The sequence below is a fragment of the Furipterus horrens genome, unplaced genomic scaffold, assembly GCF_987537825.1.
Source record: "Furipterus horrens unplaced genomic scaffold, mFurHor1.1.pri manual_scaffold_5, whole genome shotgun sequence".
Taxonomy (NCBI): Eukaryota; Metazoa; Chordata; class Mammalia; order Chiroptera; family Furipteridae; genus Furipterus; species Furipterus horrens.
The window spans coordinates 199,123,871-199,145,448 of record NW_028327175.1 but is presented as its reverse complement, the minus strand read 5'-3'; the positions used below and the strand labels follow the sequence as shown (position 1 = coordinate 199,145,448).

At 54.7% G+C, this 21,578-nt stretch overlaps 1 protein-coding gene across 16 annotated transcripts in view; it reads right to left on the bottom strand.

Moving 5' to 3' along the window:
- The window catches only part of FGFR2 (fibroblast growth factor receptor 2), a 97,925-nt gene extending 76,562 nt beyond the window's left edge, over nucleotides 1-21,363 (bottom strand). For 15 of the 16 annotated variants that reach the window (XM_090278753.1, XM_090278752.1, XM_090278754.1 and 12 more), the window contains exon 1: nucleotides 17,210-17,433. In XM_090278753.1, coding sequence (XP_090134879.1) covers nucleotides 17,210-17,366 — 157 coding nt within the window. In that variant the 5' untranslated portion in view covers nucleotides 17,367-17,433. Of the gene's footprint in view, nucleotides 1-17,209; nucleotides 17,464-21,263 lie in introns of those variants that run through there. The other variant, XM_090278766.1, reaches the window with a different exon arrangement.
- Between the last annotated feature and the right edge of the window lie 215 nt (nucleotides 21,364-21,578).

The window sequence follows — 21,578 nt, the reverse complement described above, 5'->3', positions numbered from 1 at the left end:
CTGGGTCATAAAACAATATCTATTAAAACCACGTTACGTGATTATTAAGTCACCGAGAATGTTACGGCACTTGCTTTCCTCTGAGGCAGAACTGGCCACCAGGCGAGCACTGAGCAGGGAAGCTGGGGACGTCCACAGCAACGTTGCCACCCCCCCACTACAGCACAGCCTGGGAGCGCACAGCCCCCCTGCCGCTGTCCTGGCCTTCACACAAGGAGAAGCCGCGTCCTATGCCGCGGAGGCAGTACAAGGCTCGAAGACTGTTTAAAACATAAAAGGGACGCAAGACGCTTGCAATTACGGTGCAGGAAAATCTCCCCCAACAAAGGGGGGCGTTGTGATGTCTCTGTGTTTAGAGAACGCATTTCACTGAGACTCTCTACCTTCGCCTGAAACAGGTGAACCACCGTCTTGCTGAGACCAGTGTGCCTGAGATGCTGCACCAGCGTCGCCAAGACGGCACCAGCCCTTGCGGGCTGGCACAGGAGGACAGGGACGTCCTCTTAGAAGGACCCAACTAGCCCACCAACATGAACCTCATCTTCCAAACTAGGACCCATTGGGCTCATGACAGTCACTATCGCTGTCATTCTTCCAGGCTGAAGCAGCTCACCCTGCTTTCAGAGGATAATCAGAGAAGACGTGGATCTGTACATCTATTGATACAAAACCATCTTCCTGGCGGGCTCCCATCTCAATGGCCCAGTGAGCTGGCTTGATGTACTAAAAGTGGTTTTTATTTCCAGTCAAACCAGGTCAAATCTGTGACCCAGTTTTCCGATTAGAAAGGTAAGCTTCAAGGATAGTGAATAACTCCCCAAAATGCACCGGTAAGATAACGATGTTCATCCGCAAAACCGAGCCATCCGGAGCGTGAAGCCAGGCACTGCTGTGGCAGTAAATTCACAAAGCGTATGCTCTCCGCTCGCCTAAGTGACCATCCCACAAAAGGCCTATCCGGGGGTCTGCGGAGTCCCTGGTGAGCGCCAGCAGAAGGAACCCTGCAATGTCATCGTGTCTCTCAGGAGGACTTCCAGGGCCATCTTGGGAGGAAGGGCGAATGGGTCATTGAAAGCAGCAGAAAGGAGGGGAAAGGAGAAGAGGCCAAGGAGAAACAGTGTCAAGAAGAGAAGGAGGAGACAGAGTCAGAAAGGGTGAGCAGGGCACATGAGGGGAGGGGCAGAACGCCACTACAGTCCCCTCCCAGGCCACCCAACCCTGCAGGTTCCTGCTTCAAAGACAACTCAGGCCAAGGCGCCAAGAATAAAGGCCACAATGGACTGGAACCCAGACAGCTCCGCGGGGGCGGTCCTGTCCCCTGCCTCTCCAGGGAGGCCATTGGGAGCTTTGGTTTCTCTCCCGCGCCTGGATCCTTCAGGGGACGCCTGGACCCTTCAGTGGGATCTGCCTGCGCGGTGCGCCAGCCCCCCTCTGCCATCAGCGAGGCGCGTCTGCCGGACCCAGCAGCCTCCCGGCCGTGGGTGGTCTCCCGGCTGCACAGGCTGGTGCCACACCTCCATTCACCCCTGAGCGCGACCTGCTCTGGAAGAGTCAGCAGTTGGCACAGAGCAAAGGACCCCCTGGGAGCTTTCCACAATACCTTTTAGGCCATTATTACCATTTCCTGGATTAATTTCTTTCCTGGTGCTGTGGCACGCTTTTAACCTTTCCGCGGTGGGGGAGCGGGGAGACACCCCCATGGAGCATGCCTTCCAACAGTTCCCACCGCCCTTCCTGCACAAGGAGGGAAGGTTCTAGAAGCCACTGTGCTGTACATCAAATGCTGTTTCCGAGGCTGCCACAGACAGACAGGAAACATGTTCCTACATATCTTCCGTGGCATGAACCGAAACTTGAAAAGCAGCGAGAGAGCTGGAACACACATGCACGGGGGTGTTGGACGTTCCCTGTCACTGGTAACCTAAAATGGCCGAACAAACAGGTCGCTTCACAGATCAGGGTAGAAGAGGCCATGGCCTTGCATCTCGGGGTGACGTCACACTGATGGCACTAGCGACAAGCTGCGCGAGTTTTCCTCTCGGTGAATAAATGCAGGGAAGCAAATCCTCGCTGTGTGTGGGAGCAGGGACCTAACAGGGGGGCTCCTGTGACCCCCAGGAGGCTGCGGCTTATGCGACATCACTGCACACATCAGGCTGGAGACACACACCTCACCAACGTCGCCCTGAGACGAGGGACGCGCCAGGGAGAGCTGGAACAGTGAGCTATTTCAGGTAACACTTGGCGTTGCCAAACCAGCGATAGCAGCACTTCAGACTGTCACTTTTTATAATGTTTGCCTATAAACTTTTCCCGTGTGGTTTTTGAAATGGCGCCCAAATGCAAACAGAGAACAGATGGGAACCCCGCGTCCTGCCTGTCCAATCATTGCGCGGGGAGCGGACGACAGATTTAAACTGTTAGGAAGAAAGAAGCCGTTGGTGCCAAGGGGAAAACGCACTGTATCACATTTCACAAATTACGCCTTTTCTGGGGTTTCCTTGGGACGGTGTCTTTTCAAATGTCAAGATTAATCACAGCTGAGAGATGGGGACCCCGGCTTCAAGGATGGAGTGGGGTCACCCCTGGAGCACAGCCCCCAGAGTACCTTGCTGTCAGAGACTTGGGGGTATTCAAGCCCTCGACACATTCCTGCAGAAATGGGAAGAAAGGGAGAAAGAGAGAAACCCAGAAATGGGTGCCTGGGAGGGTGGAGGGAGAGACGCCAGGCAGGTGTACGTGTGGGCTGCAGGGCTCTTGGCACGGCGCAGGGCTCCCACGGGAACTCGAACGGGGCGCTTGGGGCGGGGCCGCTCAGGCGCCCTCCCTGACATTCTGCCACGCGGTACGAGAGAAATAAACAGCGCTGCTATGGGGCTGCCAACGTCCCGACAGAAGGAACACAGGATGAAGCTGCCAATGGCACCGAAATGTCACAGCACACAAAACCCACGGCAAGTAAGTGGCGGTTGATCCTGTCTGTTCCGGTTAACCTGGACTCAGCCTCCTGCTCTTCAGGGCGGCCTGTCGGGGCCACGCCGCAGTCCTGGTCAGAATTTTTCTGTCCACAGGAGGGGCATACAGAACCCTCACGTACATGGTAACCGTGGAATCAAGGGAGTCTAGACAGACAGACAGACACCCGGCATTACAGCAGTTTGTCTATGTTTTGTCAGGGTTTAGGGAAGAGAGGAACCCCCACTTTTCAGTCTAGTTGGCATCAAAACGTACCAACAGAAAGAGAGAAAGGTACTGAGGTCCCCACCAGCAAGGCAGGAAGGACAGTCCTTGTGTGCCCTGGCGCGGGGGCTCTGCAGACACACAGACAAGGACAGCGACAGGGGCTGGCTGGCTCAGCTCAGACATCCTCAAAGCTTCCCCTTTACAAGAACAGACTCGCAGGAGGAAAAAAACCCGAACATCAAACGGCGGCCTTATAAGGCGTAGGTACTACTTGTTCCTAAAGGGGGGCGGGGGGGGCCCACAAATACTCAGCGCAATATAAAAGATGAAAGGTCTCTACCTCGAGAAGGACTGCCAGCATAAAGATGCGGGACCAAAAAAAGTCAGCGCGACGGACTGCAGATCCCGTTCTCCCCAACCGGTTGTCAGGACGTCCTGTGGACACATGTCAGGACTTAAAAGTCCCCTTGTCAGGATCACGGGGCCGTAACCACCGCTAACAGCTACCTCTGCCACAGTAGCCTGACTGTTCCAGACACTCCGGCCCGGCTCACATTCCTGATGATCAGATGGAATAACAGCTAATGTTTCCAATATGGTCACCATCGCAAATTATACATTTAGGCACGCCCCTTATATAATTTAGGTCTGTCTTTGAGAACCATGGCCAACAGCTCCTCAGGCTTGAAAAGAGAAAAGACAGACGCAGAAAGAGTGCAGGGCGGAAGAATGCACTCATGTAAGAGGGAGTCACCCAATAGTCAAGCCCTGTTTTCTCCGCAGCCCTCTCCTGGATTCTGAGGGTTTAGGTTTTCTTTGTTGTGTTCTCTGAAAGGGAGGGAGACGGAGGAGGGAGAGAGAATGCGCCCACAGAAGGGCAGGTTTTCTCTCTGGTCACGATGCTTGCATCCAACCCTCGGATTCACAAGAGCAAACTTCCCACGGGACCGCCAGGACGCAGGTAGCGAGGGAACGGCACCTGCGTAAATCCCCTGACGTCGGTCGCTCTGCTTGAGCGGGACTTCAAAACTGAGCCTTTTGTTCGCAGAGCGTTTCCCAAAGAGACGGGCCATGCGGTGACCCGGCGCCCAGGACGCAGAGCCTGGCACTGAACGTCCTGTCACGGGGGCCCGCCCCCCAGCTTGGCTGCCTGTTCACCCAGGCCGTGAGCCCCCTGCCTTCTAGAAACACGCTCACCAGACAGGGCGGAGGAAGCTGCCCCTTCTCAGGAACTTCAGGACATCCTAGGGGACACCCCATCATCGAAATGCTGACCTACAGGGGCCACTGGGACTCTCTTTCTGTGCCCCAACCAGCAAGGCAGTTGGGGGCGGGGCTTGGGCCTCACAGGGAGTCAAAGGAATGAAGAGGATTTGCCTGACCTTCATCAACACCATCTTAAAGGTCAAGGGTGGCCTTGCAGAGGTGGCACCTGTAAATGGAATACAGGTGACCTCCGGTTCTGAAAATGTGACTGCTACCTCAAAAACCTCCTCGCCCCGGGAGCTCTGATGGCGGGGCCCTTCGCTGCGGGGACTGTGGCGTCTCAGCAGATGCCCCTTCGATTCTCACCGCTGTTCCCTGGGCCCTTCGTGGACATTGGAGCGTGAGGGCTCCAGGCTCGTTCCGGGTCCCTCCCTGCTGACCCTTCAGGAAAGGCAAGGACGGGCTGGGACGTCAGAGTATAGACTTAGGACAGACCCGAGTCCCAAAGGGGCCACGTACAAAGTGTGTGACCTGGGACAAGCCCCTCGACCTTCTAATCACCTCCTGTCTCTTCGCCTGCAAGCCAGGAAGAAGAATACATGAGCTCATGCACAGACAGCACCCAGCACACCCACCAGGCATCAGGAAGACTCCCCGCTGACATCACTCGTCCTCAGCGGCAGCAGGCTCAGCACAGGAGACAGAAAAGCTGCCCTGCCGGCCTTCTCAACAGGGAAGGATGGGGGTGTCCGGAGAGAGGAACCTTCCGTCACAGTTCTAGGGCCGCAACACAGAGTTTAGCGCTTCATGACCTGGAGTGGTTCTGTTTTCTGCATGCGTGTGCATGTGCTTATGAACAGGAACGATTCATGGAGGCCTCCTTGGGCGTCAGGAGCCTCCTTACCTGTCCTGTATCTGTGGATGTGCTCAGAACTCCACCCCAGCTCTGCCAGCCCTTTCCCTACATACTGATCTCCTCCTCCGTCCCTGCAGCTTCCCCACCCCCTCCGAGTCAATGCCACTCAGGTCCCTGCTTGCAGGTTCATATTTCTACCTGCCCAAGGGAACGTATCACCTGGATGTCTACAGAGAGTCTGATCCAAAACAAACAAGTGACCTCCAACCTCCTCCTCCTCCTCCTCCTCCTCCGGCCCCTTCCTGGAGTCTGCATGAAATACCAACCCAAGCTCCCAGTCGGCTCTGAAGCCCCTCTTCTCCCTCTTGCCTCCCATCCCATCAGTCCCCACATCCCGGGCCCTATTCATTCTACCTCTGAAGCAGCTCTACGCCTCCACGACCTCTCCGAACGACTTCTGCAAGCCCCTAACCCATCACCCATGGTCCACCCCAGGGGACCCGTCACCATGGACCACCAGAGTGATTGTCTGAAAAGCAAATCTAACCACTTTGAAAAAGGGGGGGCACAGACCTTTCCACAGGCTGGCAGGGCAAAACCCAGAGCATCACAACCCACACTAAGGCCTGGGTTGCTGCTGGCCCCAGATCCATCCCCACCCTCTCTCCCTCACAGCCCAGGCTGGCCTGTCCGCAGAGCACTGTTCCCTCCACCAGCACCTCCTGCTCTGATACTCGGCCTAGCAGGCTCCTATTCAGCCTTCAAAGCCCAGCTCAGATGTCGCCTCCTCTGGGAGACGTCCTGATTCCCTGTCTCTCCATCCAGCGCATACACAGCCAAACCCAGCCTTCTCCCCTCAGCCCCCCACCTATTCCAACTGAGACCTTCCTAAGGGGGCGCGGGAGAGATCAGTGCAGCGCCCTCGGGCTTCATTTTGCACGAAGAGCCCCTGGACAGTTTGTTTAAACACAGCTTCCAAAGTTTCTGGATTGGTAGGAGTGGGGTGGGGCCCAGGACGCTGGAGTTCCCACACGTTCCCAGATAACGCTTCTGTCTATGCTGGTCCAAGGGTCACAGTGTATGAAGGTCAGCGCCAGTACCCAAGGACAAGAGGCTGTGATGAGCCGTGACAACCTGGATGGCCCCTTCACATCGCTGAGCCTCCGAGTCCTGGTTTGTAGAACAGGAAAACACCTACGGGCTAGCCTGCTGCCCGTCAAGGTGACCACAAGGACAAAAGCATAGGCTCCTGGGAAGGCCTTTGGCAACCGTCCCGTGGAAGGTACATCTGGGAGAGAGCGCCCCTCGCCTCTGCAGGGGCCCCCTGCCTGCCTGCAGGCCTGGGGCTCTGTCTGCGGGTTGCGGATTAATACTAACTGGTCAGCAGTCAGTTTTTCCCCGACCACAGGGGAACCTCAATTTGCATTCCTCTGACTTTAAAACAGGGGTTTCTTTCAAATGAACAAATCTGTCACATCAAATATATGTACGTTACCTAAGTGGTGATTTCTGGAATGTTCCCAAATAGAACTAAACACCCAAGAATCTTGTGAGACTCATTGTTATCAACACCCATTTATGACACCTGTTTGCTTTAGTAAGGAACGAGGCCTGTGGCTTGTTAAACACCAAGTACTCTTCATCCACCCCACAAATCCGAGATACCTGATAGTATATGTACGCGGGGCATGGTGACCCCCACAGAATTCCCCTGAGAACAAGATCCCGGCAGGGCTCAGGGGTAGCTTATCACAGCCCCACAGAGCATGCAGAGGATAACCTTGACACCCAACCCCGGAGGGCAGGTGGCCAGGGCACGTCATACCACCCACGAGCTTCGGGACCTGGGCTGCAGCGAGTCGGGGGCTCAGCCTGCTGTCCAGAGCGCGCACCCCAAAACCAGCAGCCTGACCACATTCTGGGAGCACGTTTGCAGGGGCCTCTCCATGCTTAGCGTTAATGGGGCTCACAGATGCTGCTGCAGGGACCAGGTGGCCTCCCTGATACTGACATAAATAGCCCACAGCCCTGGCTGGTTGCTCGGTGGGTTGGAGCATCATCTCTGTGTGCCCAGGTTGTGGGTTCGATCCCCAGTCAGGGCACATCCAAGAACCAACCAATGAATGCATAAGTAAGGAGAACAAATCAATGTCCGTCTGTGTGTCTCTCCTCCTTCCTCTCTCTCTAAAGTCAGTAAATAAAGAGTCCAGACTCAGTGGGATACATTTGCCCTGTAAGTCCATAAAGGTCAGATCGAAGTCCAAATCCTATTCAACATCTTCCCCAAGGCATGCAACAGGTCTCTCTTCTGTAAGAATGTTCTCAATAAATGGATACTTTTAAAGCAGCCCCAGGGACAAGAGAAAAGGAAAGCGGGGGGGGGGGGGGGGGCGGGGGGGGGCGCTATTCCAGGAGGGCAAGGCTGCCTCCGGCTTTTTCAACTGGGGGGACTCTGGGGCGTATTGTTCAGCAAGTTTACTTAAAGGGCTCAGCCTTTCTTCTCTCGGCAGGACCCCAGTCCCGACACTCACTCAGAGCTGGCAGATGTGTCCCCAGACAGGTCCCCCAGCGGCTTCGCGGCCATTTGCAAATGAAGGGACAGCAGCTGGATGCTGAGAAACAGATGGCCCTCCTCATTTGAATGGGTTTGATTTGGCAGCTCGGGCCTCCGCGAGTTTCGGCCTGGCCTCCGCGCCAAGCGGGCGTTCAGGCTGAAGGCACAGCCGGCCGCCCGAGGGGTCTCTGGCAAGCAGCTGCAAGGACCTCTCGCAGAGGGGTCCGAACGTCGGAGTCAGGCAGAGGGCCGCATTCCCAGCTGGCCTTGCCCCAAAGGGCCCAGAGAGACAGGTCGAAGCCACGGGATCACTTTTCTCCGGGTGCGTTGCAGAGAAAAGAAAAATTCCCCCTGGGGGAATCCTGAGCCGGAGGACCGAAACCCCATTAATTCAGGAAATTCCAAATTAAGATAGGCGCCACCAGGGCTAACCTTTCTCCGCTGCCTAAGCCGCATATTTGCATAGAGGCAGAAGCTCGGAGAAACAAACAAACTCTGAGAGCCCCCAGCTCTCGCAGAGCCCCTTTCCAGACCGCCGCGGAGCCGCTCTGGCTCAGAAGGCTCTGCAGTGCCGGCTCCTAAGCATCTTGCTTGGCTGCCCACGGCCATGGCGTGCCCGGCCATTCTGAAACCAAGGCTATCACCACCCTGCCCGCGGGCCACCTCCCTGGCCTGGCAAGAAACTGCTGCCCCAGGAAAGAGACGGTCAAGGAGCAGGCTGAAGGGACACACGCAAGTGTGGGCTGCCCTTGACTGCCTGCTCGCCCGCCGTGCCTTTAAAGGTGGGGACCTCTCAGTAACAAGTGACAGCGGAGGGCAGTGTGGCCAGGCCCCGGCCGTTTCTCAAACTGGGCACCGAGCAACCGAAGTGGCATGTGCGGCTGGTGCCGACCAGGGCCAACGCAGCAGTGGGCTGCTTGCTAATCAAGGTGGGCGCCCACCTCCTAGAAGTCCAGCCTCATGGGAACTCCCATAGAAGTGTTTAACATGGCTCAGGCCCCACCCCCACCCCACGAGCCCGGCCTGGCCTAGCCCTTCAGGCTTCTCTCCCACCCCGGCCACCACCCCAGCACACCGGCCCCCGTGGGGCTCCCCAAATCCCTGTGACCACACCAAGTTCTTCCTTCATAGCACCTTCCCTGGAACGGGAACGGGCCTCCGTTGCTGCAGTCATGTGACAAATGCCCGTGTCCCCCACTCAGCAGGACCGAGACTGTTCTTCGCTTGCCGTTCTAGTCCCACAGAACCCGGCACAGAGGACAATCGCAAAAGACGTGTCTGGAGGAACAAACTCAAAGAAGCCACAGGAGTTACCCTGCCGTCTGAACAGCGTGCTATACCAACGGTCCCGCCATCCTTGCCGCCTCTGGGAGCTGTCACCGCACCAGGACGGCAAGGGGGAGGCTGCCCTGTCTCCTTCCAGCAGAGTGTTCCACAGCTTCCCTCCACCCCGGCCCCGCTGCCAAACGCCGGTGACCCTGGGTGTCTTCACACCGTGTCAGTGACCCAGGGCAAAGTTTGCAGGCTCGGCCAGCCTCCTTGCCCCTCTGCAGCGAGCTAGAACCACGCATTGACTTCTTTAAAAAACCACCAAACTGAGCTGTTTGCATTCGACATGGGCTCCTCCCCAGCCCCGTCTCACCCGGGGACACCCTTCCAAGCGGAGGCTGGAGGAAGGGTGCGCATTGCTGCTTCTGCCTGTTCATTCCTGGGGATTTTCCCCCCTTTCTTTTTCTTACCTAGTCCCTGACACTAGGAAGGCCGGGTATGCATTTGTCATCTTTGCGGCTCCAGCTGCAGGAGCCCCCGGTACCCAAGTCTATGCAGGTGGGCCCTGACCAATCGCAAATCAGAAATGCTAAGGAAAAAATCTTGACAAGATATCAAAGGGACAGTCCCAAAGGCTGACCTTTAGTAGGACCCAGGGCAAACCGCCAGAAGCACCCGGGACAAGGAAAAAGGGGGGGGCTGATCTGCTCCTGTTCCACAGGGTTGGCCGATGGGCAAACAAACGGCCAAAGACCCTGCCGGCCCTTCCTGTCCCAAACCCCTGCCGTGTGACTGCGCCTGGGTCACTAGCGGGGACTCAGAGCAGTCTCCCTCCTACCTCCTGGGCAAGCAGCGAGGCCTCGCTTCGAAATAGTCAGCTTCACACTGGAGGCCATTCTGGAAGAATCGCATCGTGGTGATTACTGGAATGTTCTTATGGCCTGTGATTTTCCTTCAAATAGCTTTAGGGGAACAGTGTGGATATGCTGGGGGGGGGGGGGGGTGACAGATTTAGGAAGGAGAGAGCCACGAAAGACCCTCCTGCTCAGGAAAGGAGTCAAATGGGAAATTTTTGTTGGACCAATAAATTCACCCGAAGGCCTGGGTCCACACTCACTAACTGTAAGGTGTGGAAGGGGTCATTTCATCTCCAAGAGTCTCAGTTACCTCATCCATCAAATGGAACTAGAAATACCTGGCGTCGGCTGGGTTATTAAAATTAGAGAATATAGATGTCAAAGTACGTAGCCCAGGGACTGACACGTGGCACACACTTAATAAACGGTAAACCGTTGCCATCAGCCTCGTCCTTTCCAGGAACGGGCTAAAAGAGCATGATCCCACCCGTAGTGACAACCCCACTTGCATCCCCACCCCTGTCCCAGTCTGTCTGTCCATCAGGGAACCCCCACATGGGTACAGCTTCCAAACAATTGCACAGCCCCTCCCCTTGAATACTGCGGGTCCCGGAACAATTTCCTTGGCCTTCCTCCCTTGCAGAATGGAAGCCCAGCAGGCTGATCAGTGGGAGTCCGTCCACGCAAGAAGGGCAGGGCTGGTCACCACAGGCTCAGGGGGCAGCCCTCACTGGCGGGGACCAAAGCAGACAACGCTCCGCCCACCTCCCCCGCAACCAATCCCAAATCCGGCTCTGCAGAAGTCCCCCCAGGGCCTAGTGACAGGCCATGGGAAGCCTCAAACAGAAAACGCTTTCCTTGCCAAAATATACTGCTCCTCAAGAAGTATGTGTCCCACTGTTTCAACTGACTTTCTTTAACAGGGGAAAAAAAAAAAGTCAACCCTGAATGATCTGGACCGCACACAGCAAGACGGCCACATTTCTGAAGTCCAGACTTGCAAACGCCCAAGATGATAAAATGGGTTGGACAGATCCAGGGTCTAGAGCTCCTTTCTATTCTAATTAGTGAGAATGTAGAAAGGTTGGTTTTCATTCCTGTATCAGGTTTTCACCTTGATGAGGAAAGGGGGTGGGGTCGACCAGAAATGATAATTTACTGAGCACGTACATCCCACTTGCATTTAATCGTCACAGGCCGCCTTCAGGATAGATAACTTATCAACTTATCGGCCCCATGTTTGATAAAGAAAGGGAGGCCCAGAGAGGTTATCTAACTTGTCCAAGGTCACAGCGCCAGTAGACAGTGGAGATTCAAACGGGACTTGCCTGGCTCCAAAGGCCAGGTGCCTTCTGTGAGTTCAGGTCCATGCCATTCAAAATGACTGCATTCTTTTTTTCTTTTTCTTTTTAACTCGCATACAGAATTTAGGTTAATTTTATAAGGGATGCTTGGCTTTTTAAAGAGTTAAGTGATTTTAAATCTGAAATGTTAATAACATCAGGCTACATATTCAGTTCTCTCTTTCAAGGCAAGCTGTTGTGTACGTCACACCAATAGATGCACCCATTGTCTCATTCCTGAATCTATCAGTGTTTCCCTCATAAGCTATCTTTTGACATCATAAAACACGTTCCCCATTACCTGAAATCTGATATATTTCTGCATTCTGTGCAGACGTGACTCGGGATTTGCCTTTCTTGGGCTAGACAGGGGGTTAAAGGAAAGAGCGTGCTGCAGCATGGCTCCCTGACTCAGTCAAGTCAAAAAGAATCTGAAATGCTTAATACTCAATTCATAGGACGTGGCAGAAGTCCAGCATGGGGCGTGGTCACACCAGGCATGTGAGAACTTCATCACGGTGCAAGTTTCCCAGAAGCAGAATTACTGAAAACCTAAAGCATGCCTATTTTCCTTGACGGGAGCTCTTCAAGGACAACCATGGTGGTCTGTCCCAATGATTAAATATCCTTTTGCATGAACACATCAATGGTAAAAGCCTGAAGTTACATCAATGGAGGCCGGTGGAAGTCTGCAAACACCACATACCACTGGTGTGGCTACCATTTTGGATTTTCTATCATGCCCTAAAAAAGCGGCCTTTATTAATTTCAGAAGAAGGCATCTCCATGACATGCTGGACCATTGTTGAGAAGTGCCCGGCAGCTCATCCAACTAGAGACTTCTTTAAAGAACTCCTCCTCAGGCTCCCTTCCCCACCTCCTCCTCATAGTCCCTAATCCACCAAGGCCAGAGCGACACCTGCCTGGCTCACCCCACGCTTACCTGGGTGAGCAGGAGGACGCTAATCTAAGGCTAGCAGCAAGCCTTAAGGCTTCCCATGAAGATAAACATTTTCCCCAAAAATGGAACACAAGTTGGACACAGCTTTAAAAACTCAAGTTCAAGAGCCCCTATTCAGGTCAAAGCTGAGTTCTTAAGGGTTTGCTCACCTTGGATATAATAATCAGAAACCCATGGTTTAAGCGAAGACCAAGCTTTCAGCCCTGGGTATGTCAGGCTCAATACTCAGACCTATATAGCCTTCAACGCTGTCACCACCAGTTAAAAGAAACTACGCTAAGAAGGCAAGACAGGGAGAAGGAGGCAGGGGTAGGGGTGTGACGTGGTTAGGTTAGCAGCATGGGGCGTTTCAATGCCAGGAAAGCTGGAAAAGTAGAGCCATGTGTTCATCTCACCTGGATTCAGCAAAAGCATAAAAAAAGGCAGCCCCAAGGCTAAAGTCACCCCCCAAGGAGAAAACGATAATAATAAAGACCATGGACATGTGTGCACTGCCACCCAAAGCCCACCGTATCACAGCCATCCATGGGAGCATCTCAAAAGCTTTCAACACAATAATTTCTCAATTGCCCACCAAGACAAGTCACCTTGCTAAGAATCCAGCCAGCGCCGTGGGAAGTAGCCCACCAGAGGCACTTCCGACTCTGGCACCCCCAAATCAACGCCCCACATTTTCCTTTAAAGGCGACACGGATGAAGGAGGGCGGTAGCCCTTTGACAATCACCCTGGGTAGGTAAACCCCCCAGCAGACTGCCAGCGGGACGGCTGCTAGGTCCACTTCATGGAGAATGGGAACATCACACAGGACTTTTCTTGTTTAAACACCCCCTCAGTTATTTCATAGCCATGGAATTATTCATTAAGTCTAGGACGGAAAGCAGGAAAACATCTCCGATTGGACTGCGCTGGTTATCGGAATTCTCATCCTTCCCTGGGTGGGAAAAACTTGGAAGTCTTCAGTTATGGCCTGGGGGGGGGGGGGCTGGTGGCGGCATAGTAGGTACTCCATGCGTGGAGAGGTTAAAAACGAGCAAGCAAAACACACTCACGCCTAATTCAGGCTGGAGGGAGCCCTATAGAAAGTATGCAAATACCAGCTCTCTGGGCTTGCCAACTTTTTGCTCTAGAAGTAATATTAAACACAGCTCTTTGTCTCCGAATTGTGAAATACTTTATATACTAATAAAGAATGTGTACCTCATTGTGTATTTAACTGCATAAGCCTGCATTTGGTTTAATTGAGCAAGAATGAGTCCTTGTTCCTAAGCTAACTCTCAAGTTACAGTCAACTCTTAAACATTAACACTCGCACTGAGGAACAAAGATGCAGATAATACAAAACAGAAGATTATTTTAAATCATTCACTCTCGGTATGCGGAGATATTCTTTTCTTTTCTTTTAACTTGCAATTAAATGCGTATGGCTGCTGCAATGGCAGTTACCATCCTCTTACAAAGGACACCAGCCATGCTGGAATGATTTGACTTTGGGGGGGACGCGTGTGGACCGCCCACTCCACCTCTCTGCTGTTGAACTCTGGACCGACTCAGGTTGGTCCGGGACAGCATCACCTCGGAGAAGGTTGCCAAAAACTTAGTTTAAAAAAAAAAAAAAAAAAAAAAAGCACGCTACTTTCTTCCCAGGTTCTTGCTTTCCAGAATCACACTTTGTGGAAGGCGGGAAAGTAATTAAGGGCTTGGAGCTGGAAAAGCCCTTTTATTTCAGCTCCTACTGGGCGGGTGTAAACAAAGATGTCATTAATGTCAACAATGACTTAATGAACCCAGAGTAGGTGACAAAGGTGGGAAGAATGGGGAAAGTAAGAGTTGCCTCCTCCGCAGGGCAATCAGGCTTGACCAGCCTTTACATAATTAGGATATTAATCAACGGGGGCAGTGCTTGGCATGGTGGGCCATGCTCCATTGCCTCAGTAACTGGGTTTTTACTGGTCCCCTCAAGTGAATGGCCAGTTGAAAATATCCCTTTTTAATTGGGAAGATGAACAATTAAAATCTTCTAGAGACGATTTTCCTCGGTCAGTTGAGCACACGAACCCTACTGTTACCACTTCAGAAAGTGACCAGAAGACAGAGGATAGGACAGGATGGCCCCTGATATGATAAGATACTGCACAAAGCTGAGAGGGCTAGAAAAGGGTCCTCTAGTGTCAGTGCCCAGGTTTCTTCCGGGAACTCAGTCACGCTGTTCGCCGGATACATTTTCCTCTGCTCGAGCCCCACAGGCATTATCTACACTGAGCTTCCAACTTAGCAAACCAGAGTCTTCCGAGATGAGGCCTTGCGCAATCGAAGGTCAAGGTTGAACTTACTGTTGACCAAAGCCACAGTTACAGTACCAAGGAGGGGGGGCACAAACGGATGGGGTCAGTGTCCCACCCCCACTCGGCATGACCACGGCCTAAACTGGAAGGGCCCCAGGCAGTCTGCTTCCAGTTGTTAAAAACTCTTTTCTCGTTTATAATGTGATTCCCTTCCTAATAATCTCTGACACCAAAGCAAAACTCCTGCCGTGGAAGAACCCCGTCTTTGGGCTCCGGTCGGCTGTTGCCAATATCGGGCCACCAGACACGCCAAGGGCAGGTCCTGCAGGAAGCAAACGGCCGCCTGGAAACAGAGAGGGCCTCCTGCACCAGGCGGCAGCTTCCGTTGCGGCAAGTGGACAGGGCACAGATGCGTGCGCCCAGCTCACGGGGGAAATGATGGTAACATGTCCCGCGGGCTTCTGAGACGCCCAGCCGTGTGCTAACTGCTCTTCACGTCCTCACATCCTTTTGAGAAAGGGAATCCGAAGGCTTCTGAGGATATTAATATCCACTTGACATTAACAGATGGGCCCTAAAGATCATCTTATCAAACCCTCAGGTAACAGAAAGAGAAACTGAGCTCCAGAGGGTTCTATGCTTTTCCAAAGCTGCTTCTTTGCAGGGTTTTACACCCTCCACTAAACCTTTTTTTTTTCCCCCTACGCATTCACAACCCTGGAGGCAAACGTCACAGAAACTAGGAACCCAGAAAAACGCATGTTAAGACATTTGCAAAATATGACCTACAATTTTAGGGAATTCATGGACGTTCCCCCGACCCCCAATGCTTCCTCAGACCCCAGGTTGGGAAGACCTGCTTTTTCAACAGTACATTGCTGGATACAAATTTTTACACAAAGAACCTTTGGGGGTGCTTCATCCCCGCCCACCAGTTCTCCCTCCCTGCCCCAGCCCTTTCTCCCTGCATGCAGGCACACGTTTTAAACTTGGTTCGGTAATTAAATACGATAAAAGAAGTCCTCCAGGACCATTTTACACTTTACGTTGAAATAAACTCCCAATAATGCTGCCCAGAAAGTCCAAATGAGAAATGACAGTTTTTTCCCAACCTGGGCTCACACTGTTGGAAGTCCCAGCTCAGCGGCCTCCATGTGCACCGAGACACGCACTCAAGGGAAAACCAGCAATTAGGGAAACATCCATTTTAATTATCAGCCAAATTAAAGAAGCACAGGCCCGACGTTCAGAAACCAGGAGCCTCTTACGGAAGCCCTTTGGAAACGCATCTGTGCCCACGTCGCAACAAACGTCACAGGGAGGCGGGCCCGTGGATGTCGCGGCGAGAACCTCGGACACCACCTCTTACCAGATCCGCTTCCCGGGGCCACGGAAGCCACTGCGATGCCACCACGCCTGTTCGTGATAACGCCTCCACGCCTCCGCCTTAGAAGGGCACGGCCTCACCCACGATCCCCCGACCGCTTTGGGTATGAAGTGCCTCTGTGTTAGCAAAACACCTGCCCTGTCCCCTCACAGGACTCAGGAGGAGCTGGGGTGGGGGGGAGGGGGCGGGGCTCACTCAGCACTCTCACCTCCGGCAGGAGCCTGACCCTCCTTCCCATCCTGTGCTGGACGGGCTTTCTGGTCCCCCTCCGGCCTGCCCCCCAGGGTGCATTTCCAGAACAGCCGAGCTGACCCCAGACCACTCAGGACCCCGGCGGGCGCCCAGAGAGAAGCAGGCACCAGGTGGGCTCTCAGCGAACAGCTTTATTAAGTCGCGATGAGTGCCAAGATCTGCCGTTTTATTCTCGGATTACCGCTCGAAAAATAACTCAGCTACCAATATTCTCTGCTGATGACAGATTTCCACGCTGCACCAAGCGGAGGCTGGGCTACCATCCTCACCACCTTCGGTGGGAAAGGGGGCCCGTCGGCCCTGCTGAATCATTCGGCCTCGATCTGTGCTCACAACTGGACTCAGGCCCCACGCATTAAATTCCCGATGCTGACCCACCCCAGTGCGTGCCCTGTTAGAGCTGGGTGTTCCCAGGTGTGGGGGACACCCAGGCACGCATGCTTTCCCTTTGACCTGAAACAGAATTTGCCGTTCTATGGTGTGTTGCTTCAGTGTTATGACTTACAATGCCTCCCCCCGCCACTCCCCCAAAAAGATTCTAGCATGTCAAGCATCTCTGGGCTGAACTTCAGAAGCTTGTTTTTGTCCTTAGACAATGAAAAGAAAATGTCAGCACTTCAGAGGTTGGCAATTTCCCTCAGTGGCTCCTTTTGTCGGGAAACAGCAATTCTTGACAAGCGAGACTCTTCCCCCCACTCCCCCCACCCCAAGATCACTACTGCCGCAGGGAGTGCGTGTGGCGTGGATCCCACGCGTGCCTTCCACAGCTCTCCTGGGCGCCGGGGAAGGGTGACCCACCGGCCCCCCTCTCCCAGCACAGAGAAACGCACACCCGGAGAAAATGCCCAAGCCCGCCACTCTGCCTGCGGTCCGAGGCCAAGAACCTGCTCTCATAACCTCTGACGTGGGAGAGGAGCAGCCCCTCTCCCTTGCTCTGAGAAGCCTCATTTCCAGGGCAAGCGCAGCTGATTCTAAACCAGGCCTTGACCTAAGCCCCAATTCCCCAGACAAGTCCCCAAACCAACGTGGTACCCTGGGAGTGAAATTCAGTCACTTACCTTCCGGCTCTAACGTGGTGTCCTTAACTAAACTGGAGGGCCGGGCCAGGGACAACGTTGCCATGGTGACCACGACCAGGCAGACGCAGCGGCCCCAGCTGACCACGGGCCCGGTGCCCCGTCCTCTTCCATATCTCCATGTGGACGTTAATCCCATCTGAACTCTTCCCCTAGGAGCATGGACTGCCAGCAACGTCTTCAGCCTGCCCTGGGCTCCGGAACCACGCGGCTGCCACGGATGCTCCTGCTGCAGCCTGCGTAGGAGAGAGATCCGCCGAGTCAGTGCGACCCTCCCCAATGCCCACTCATTACACCCGAGTGGGCTCCAACCGGTGTCAGCTTCTCAACTATGCGCAGGTTTTTTTTCCCCCCATTATCTGCAAATGCCTTCGCGCTGCACCTCCAAGTCCCAGGTGTTTCCACCAGACAGGCCCATGACACGTGTGAGGCTGATCTCGGTAAAAGCCGACTTTTTAGAAACAAGAGATAAAAAGCGTCGCTACAGGACACGGATCCGCACGGCCGCTTCAGTCAGGCAAAGTGTACCCTCTCTCCTATCCAGTATCGCCTTCGCCGCCCTCAAAAAGCAGAAGCCATGTGACCTTCGTTTCAAGGGCAAGTAGAAAAGCAAGTTAACCACGCTCAGGTCGCATAACCAACCGGCCTGATTCACTTCTCCTAGGCCAAGTGAGCTTTAGAAGGCTGCGCCCCGGAGGACACAGCTTGCAGACCTATTTCTGCGGGGCTGGGGCTGAGCGGAGCGCTCCGCCCTCGCTGGAGTGCTCAGAAAGGAGGCAGCAAAATATAAAGACTCTCAGGAAAGCTACCAAAAATTCCCACCAGTTTACACTTGTCAGGATTCATTTTCAGCTGCAGAAACGGTCTGCAGTCCTTCACCAAGCGGCCACTGACGGGGTACGCACTGAACTGCAATGCAGTCAAAGAAGCTGATCGAAAAAGGAATCTGAAGCCCGAATCCCCTTCCGCTGCGACGGAGGGCAGCCCAGGCCTAGGAAACGTCTTCAGCCTACAGAGAGCGGGTTCAAAGCAGAGCCCGTGCCAACTCTGATAGACAACGCGGGACTTTGTTACCGATGCCGCTATGTAAATGAATGTCACGGTATGCAATTGGGCCAGTAACTTTCAATATGCCAACCTATTGGCTAAAATTTCAGAGGAGAAATTTTACAAGGGGGCGCTCAACATCCCAGCATGCTGTTCAGCCATTCAATCCAAAGGCAAGGAGATTTTCCAAGCTTAAAATATTCAAAGGACTTTTACATTTGTTCAGTATCCATTACTAAGTGTAGAGCCGAAATGCACAAACCTCAGCAAATGTGATGGGAGGGGGTGAGGCCTTTGGTATAAAAACCTCTGAAACCCTGTGATTTTTGCATGCCAACTTGATGTGTCAAACTGTGACAGAGGATTTCAACACTGCCTGAGCCTCCCCCCAAAGCTGCGTCAGAGAAACTGCTCCTTTTAGCCGCAACTACAGGTTAAAATGGGTAAGGAAAAAGAGGGTACTGCATCATTTTCCAGGAGGAAAATAATCTCTGCTTCAAAGACATCACATGTGAAATGGTGTGATTCACAGCAAAAGTGTGTGTGTGTGCGTGTGTGTGCGTCTACACCCTGTGTTTTCAGATAGCTTGACGGATTTTTTTCCTCCCAGCTTTTCTTTGCTCTTAAAAGTTAAAAGCCTCAAAAGATAATTCCGTATCTATTTCTACATACATGTGGGAGGTAAAGTACACAAACATTCTCCCTGATTCACTAAGCATTTCCAGAATGCATGGGAATTTTTTGCCTCTGACAACCTCACCCACAATCTTTAATCCTAGCAGACTTCAACCCAGACTGCTTCCCCAGCCCTGACCCACCAGCCCCAGCCCCTGTCCCGGTCCTTCTAGGCAGATGAAGGCGGACTGCGGCCTCAGCTCAATCTCAAACCATCCGGTCGTCCCATCAGATTGCACCAGAAACTTGGGTTGTAGCCCTTTCCAGGTCGAGGCCCCGCGGCGGCCCCCTCCCCACATCTGCAGCAGGCAGAGGAGGCCTAAGGTGGCAGGTCTGCACAACTCCCCATCACAGCGGACGCAAGTACAGGGGGACCTCCTAGACAGGATAATTAGGTCCTGAGGCTCAGTGTTGGGAACACGGGCCCAGCATGCCGCTGGCGGCCACAATCCCGGCTTCCTGCCTTCAATATCATAATCCTTCCTGAAGTCTGAGCCTCAGTGAAAGCCCCAGCGTGTTTATTTTTCCCCTTGAAAGGGAACTCTCTTCTCAGCCTGGCCGTGGGAGGAGTTGTCACCCGCCCGGTGACGGATGGCCCTTCATGACCACCCGCTCCCCGGGTCCATTTGCACCTCCGCACAAGCCTGCCCCCAAAGACAGGCAAAGTGACAATGGAGAGAGCCTGGGTGGGGAGTGGTGCCCGTGCCAGGTCCATACGGGGCTCCTCAATTTACCAGAACATTCCCAAACTCCCCCACCGCCCCAAGAAGGCAAGCCAACACAGGGCCGGCCTTAATTAGCTTTCACCTCTAAGCAAGTATCTGTCTGTCCGCCGGGCTCGCCCATGCTGAGCACTTGGGCGCTTTGTTCTTAGTAAATTTCACATCAGGAAAGTCAACGGTGCCATGAGGTGGGGGGTGGGGACGCTGCCCAGGACCCTCAGGGGCTCCAAGCTCAAAGGCTCCCTGGCATTGCCCTTCCCCGGGGGACCGACTAGCACAGGGAGCTCTCAAGGGGTCAAATGGAGGGACGGTGAGTGTGGATTCCTCAACAGATTGAAATCTCAAAAAATACAAACATAAAATACAGGCTGATCCAAGACCACAGTCCCCTCCCTGCTAAGGCTGGCAAGCAGATTCGAACTTGCAGTACCTTCGCGAGAACTCGTCACCACTACCAGCTCGGCTCCACTGTAGCATTTCCCTCATCTGTTTGCCTGAAATATCCTGTTTTTTCCCCTTTCTCTGGGCGCTAAAGAGCTCAGAGAAATCTGCATTTTAATTGACATTCCAGGGAAAGGGAGAGGGGTGCCTGATTGCTTTTCTATTCAAACTAAACAGGCTTTTCAGATGAAAATGAGTCGAGGCCAGAGGAAGATTTACAGGGATTTGGGACCCAGGGGACAATAGGGTTTTAAATGTTGATAGCGTCGCGCACCGAATGCAGCATGGGTGCTCCGAGGGTGAAAACAGGTTTGCCTTTCGGGGCAGGTTTTATTGAATCGGGCAAGAAGGCTGCGAGGGGGCTGCGGAGCCCCGCGGCCCCCTGGCCGGAGCCCTTCGTCCAGCCCCCGGGCCGAGAGTCGGGGCCAGCGCCTCGCGGGGCCCGCGGTGGATTCCCCAGCGCAGCCCGGCGGCTGAAAGAATGAGCGCGCAAGTTAGAACTCGCCTGTGGTTTCGACATCGCTGAGCGGCAGCAGGCAGCGAACTCGAAAAAGTCGGTCCAGTTCGCCCCCTAGCCCCGGGAGTGCTGCGGACCAGGGGCGCCCGGCACTGGAACCGCAGAGCCGAGGCAGCCCCCTGCCCGGAGGGGCCGCCCCGAGAGCATCGCCAACCCCACGGCGAGGTCGCCAGCGCAGCTCCGCTGGTTCCCTCCCGGGCGTGGAGGGGACAGGCGGGCGTTCCCCGGGGCCCTGGAATAAGGGACCCCGAAGATGCCCTTATGAGCCCCGGACCCGCGGGGCAGTGCCGGCCGCCAGCGAGGCTGCTCCCCGCGGGCTCCGGGGTCGCAGGATCGCGCCCGGCCGGCGGGATTAAGCCCGCGGAGTTTGACAGGGAGAGGCGTCAACGGCCGGGGCAGATGTCAGCATCTGGACGGGGGCGGTAGAAGGAGAACTCCCCAAACGCCAGCCGTCAGCACGCACCCAGCTCCCCCATCACCCACGCAGCCAAACAGGGAGGGCCACGGGGCAGCCCCCCGGCGCCGGTCCCCCGCTCCTTCAGCTCGGGAGACCGCGCACCCGGCGTCCCGGGCTCCCAGGGCGCCCGTCCTCCCCGCCGGCGAGACTCCCCGAGGCGCCCGGCACGGCGATTACCTTGAATGGCAACGCTCCTCGGCGGGCGGTTCAGTCCCCGCGCCCGGCGTGGGTCGCGACGGAGCCCGCGACGAGCTCCGGGGAAACTCCAACGAGGAGAACGAGGTTCAGGGATCCGCGCCGGCGCCACGGCTCCGAGGCTTCACGAGCGCCCCGGGCTGCGGAGGAGCGCGCGCATGACGCCCGCGGGCTGCCCACGGACTCGGGGAGCGAGAGGAAGAAAGGACTCAGGCTCGGCTTCTCCTCCGCCCAACTTTGCTCGCAACTTGCGGACGCGCAGGGACGCTGCGGCCTCGGGGCGCGCGGGCGCCGCCA